The sequence below is a fragment of the Colobus angolensis genome, unplaced genomic scaffold, assembly GCF_000951035.1.
Source record: "Colobus angolensis palliatus isolate OR3802 unplaced genomic scaffold, Cang.pa_1.0 Scaffold451, whole genome shotgun sequence".
NCBI classification, from domain to species: Eukaryota; Metazoa; Chordata; class Mammalia; order Primates; family Cercopithecidae; genus Colobus; species Colobus angolensis.
This window is the reverse complement of record NW_012117944.1, coordinates 56,871-59,935: the sequence shown is the minus strand read 5'-3', so window position 1 is coordinate 59,935 and position 3,065 is coordinate 56,871. Positions and strand designations below refer to the sequence as shown.

Genomic DNA, 3,065 nt, shown 5'->3' with positions numbered 1-3,065 from the left:
TCTTAATTACTGTAGTTTTATAGTAAGTTTTGAAGTTGGGTCATGTCAGTCTTCTGACTTTGTTCTTCTTTTTCTGCATTGTGTTAACTATTCTGAATCTTTTTTTTTTTGAGATGGAGTCTCACTTTGTTGCCCAGGCTGGAGTGCAGTGGTGGGATCGTGGCTCACTGCAAGCTCCGCCTCCTGGGTCCATGTCATTCTCCTGCCTCAGCCTCCTAAGTAGCTGGGAGTACAGGCGCCTGCTACCAACATGCCCAGCTAATTTTTTGTATTTTTAGTAGAGACAGGGTTTCACCGTGTTAGCCAGGATGGTCTCAATCTCCTGACCTCATGATCCCCCTGCCTCAGCCTCCCAAAGTGCTGGGATTATAGGTGTGAGCCACCACGCCCGACTTGAATCTTTTACCTTTATATAAACTTCAGAGTCAGTTTGTCACTATCCACAAAATTATGAGCTGGGACATTGATTGGGATTGTGCTGAATCTATTGAGATCAAGTTGAGAGGAAATGACATTTTAACATATTGAGTCTTCCCACTCATGTACATGGAGTAGCTATGTTTCCTCAATTTCTTTCATTAGAGTTTAAAATTTTTCCTCATGCCAATTTTTACATAATGTGTTAGATTTATACCTAAGTATTTCACTTTCTTTGGTACAATATAAATGGTATTGTGTTTTAAGTTTCAAATTGCAATTGTTCATTGCTGGTATATAAGAAAGCAACTGACTTTTGTATATTAACCTTGTATCCTGCAACCTTGCTATAAACAGACATTATGTTTATTCTGCAGATATTTGGAGCCATAAAAGCATGAGGCAAGAGTGTTGTACTATTATATCTTGCTCAAAAAAAGACTAATCTGGAAGTAATGTGTAGAATGGATTGGAAGGAGAAAAAAGCAAGGCAAGGAGTCCACGTGGGAGGCTTTTATGTGAGCCCTCCATGAGACAATGAGTTTCTGAATAAGGGTGTTGCAGTACCAGTGAAAAGGTAAGAACAAATTCAAGAGGCAAACATTCTAAATTCAGCCTTCTTCTTCAGGCTTACAGGTCTTTTCATACACAGTTCCATCTTTGGGAGGCCCTTAACACTCTCTTCACCTAACTTGTAATTATTCCTCAAAATACAGTTCAGGTGTTGTGCCCTCCAACAATTCTTCCCCTCTACTATCTTCCTGTAGCCTCCTGTAGTGTCCTCCATCACACTGTAAGTGCTACTTATATTAATATAATCTACTTGTCTATATACTTACCTGCCTGTCTCTAATCTCTTTCATTAAATCGTGAGCTCCTGAATTTGTGTAGCCCAGTGCCTGGCCCAATAAGTATTTGAAAATGATTAATTTATTCACATCTGTTGTAGGAATTTACAACATTACCAAGTATGTGGCAGGTATTATATCATATTTATGTGACATATTTTCTCTTAAGAAACAGAAATCATAAAGCTTCAAAAAAAAAACAAAAACAAAAAAAAACACTGAAGCCTCAGATGAGGCAGGAAGCACTCAACCCATATCAGGAAGTGATCAGTTCCTCAAAACTGTGAGTTTTCAGTCATGTTGTTTCTTTAAGTCAGCTTAGCCTTCCTGTATACGCGTGATAATGATAGTGTTTTAAAGAACAGGCATGAAAGTCTAAGAGTTTAATCTAAACTCGCACAAGAAGTTAATCTGCCAAGCCCTAGGATTCTCTTTCTGAAAGCTCAGAATATTTCTTCCCCTTCCCTACACACACAGGACTTGAAGGGTTAGAGAAGAAAGGCAGACAACAGATTCTGAGCTTCGAACTAATCACAGCCTTGGTTCTTATTAGGAGCCCCAACACTGAGACCAGGTAAGAAAGAAGGCCTCAGGGCTGTAGCGAGTAGAGCAGTAAAGATGGCTGGGAGGTAGTGGTCAGATAGAGGGTAAATATTTCAGGAGGGAAGATGGAAGAAACTGTTTCAAATGCATGAGTACAGGCGAAAGAAAATGGGATAGGCCAATCAAAGGAGAAGTCGTATTTCTGTTTCCTGGGCTTCAGGTTCTTTATAGAATTGTGAGACTCTGTGAGAAAGAAAATGGTTTTTAAAAGGGAGCTATAACATCTTAAAAGGCAAAATAAAAATCTAAATAGTTATGATTAAAATGTTTGCTCTTATTGCTTCTCCTACTATAATTATCTTCTCTCTTTATACACAGAAAAGATGGTGCTACGCTTTCCTCTTCTTTTATTGCTGCTGGTTCTATGGGGACCAGTGTGTCTACTTCATGCTTGGCCTAAGCATCTCACCAGGGCTCATTGGTTTGAAATTCAGCATATACAGCCAAGTCCTCTCCAATGCAACAGAGCAATGAGTGGCATCAACAATTACACCCAGCACTGTAAGCATCAAAATACCTTTCTGCATGACTCTTTCCAGAATGTGGCTGCTGTCTGTGATTTGCTCAGCATCATCTGCAAAAATCGTCAGCACAACTGCCACCAGAGCTCAAAGCCTGTCAACATGACTGACTGCAGACTCACTTCAGGAAAGTACCCCCAGTGCCGCTATAGTGCTGCCGCCCAGTACAAATTCTTCATTGTTGCCTGTGACCCCCCTCAGAAAAGCGACCCCCCCTACAAGTTGGTTCCTGTACACTTAGATAGTATTGTCTAAGGCACCCACTGCTTTTCCTTTCACTTGGCATAGCTTCTGTTACAACTGCATCCACGTTTTCTTTTCTTTTGTTGATTTTCTTGTTCCCACAGAAGAAAGTAGAAAGGTGTTGGGAGAATTAGAGTGCTTAGGATACCAGACCAGAGTTGAGATGGAAAGAAATAAGATTATTTTCTGCTTTGTAGTTCTGTACTTTTCAAGAGAAGAGAATAGGGAAGAGAGCAAAGAAAGATTCCAATTTCTAACCCTGCAACTTTTGCCAAGCTTTATTGCCCTGTGTTCACAGCAATAAAACCATTTCTTGCTGCATTCTAATGAGTGTGTGTTTGAGATCCCCTTTCAAAGTATTGTTTACCGGTATTCAAAGGAACGCTGTTTTGACTTTAAGTCCCTCAAAAACTTTTTGTTTTTTTTTTTTTTT

General features: G+C 39.8%; 1 protein-coding gene across 2 annotated transcripts; it reads left to right on the top strand.

Moving 5' to 3' along the window:
• Positions 1-1,552: 1,552 nt before the first annotated feature.
• Positions 1,553-2,959, top strand: RNASE6 (ribonuclease, RNase A family, k6). 2 transcript variants are annotated; one of them, XM_011957896.1, is made up of 3 exons: positions 1,569-1,630; positions 1,743-1,839; positions 2,187-2,959. In XM_011957896.1, the coding sequence occupies exon 3, from the start codon at positions 2,192-2,194 to the stop codon at positions 2,642-2,644; it is 453 nt and encodes a 150-aa protein (XP_011813286.1). In that variant the 5' UTR covers positions 1,569-1,630; positions 1,743-1,839; positions 2,187-2,191; the 3' UTR covers positions 2,645-2,959. The 2 variants fall into 2 exon arrangements, with proteins under 2 accessions (XP_011813285.1, XP_011813286.1); XM_011957895.1 differs by having other exon boundaries at positions 1,553-1,839.
• The last annotated feature ends 106 nt before the right edge of the window (positions 2,960-3,065 follow it).

Bases quoted from the DNA above. Each gene is read 5' to 3' on its own strand.
- RNASE6 (XM_011957895.1), top strand. From the start codon at position 2,192: ATGGTGCTACGCTTTCCTCTTCTTTTATTGCTGCTGGTTCTATGGGGA.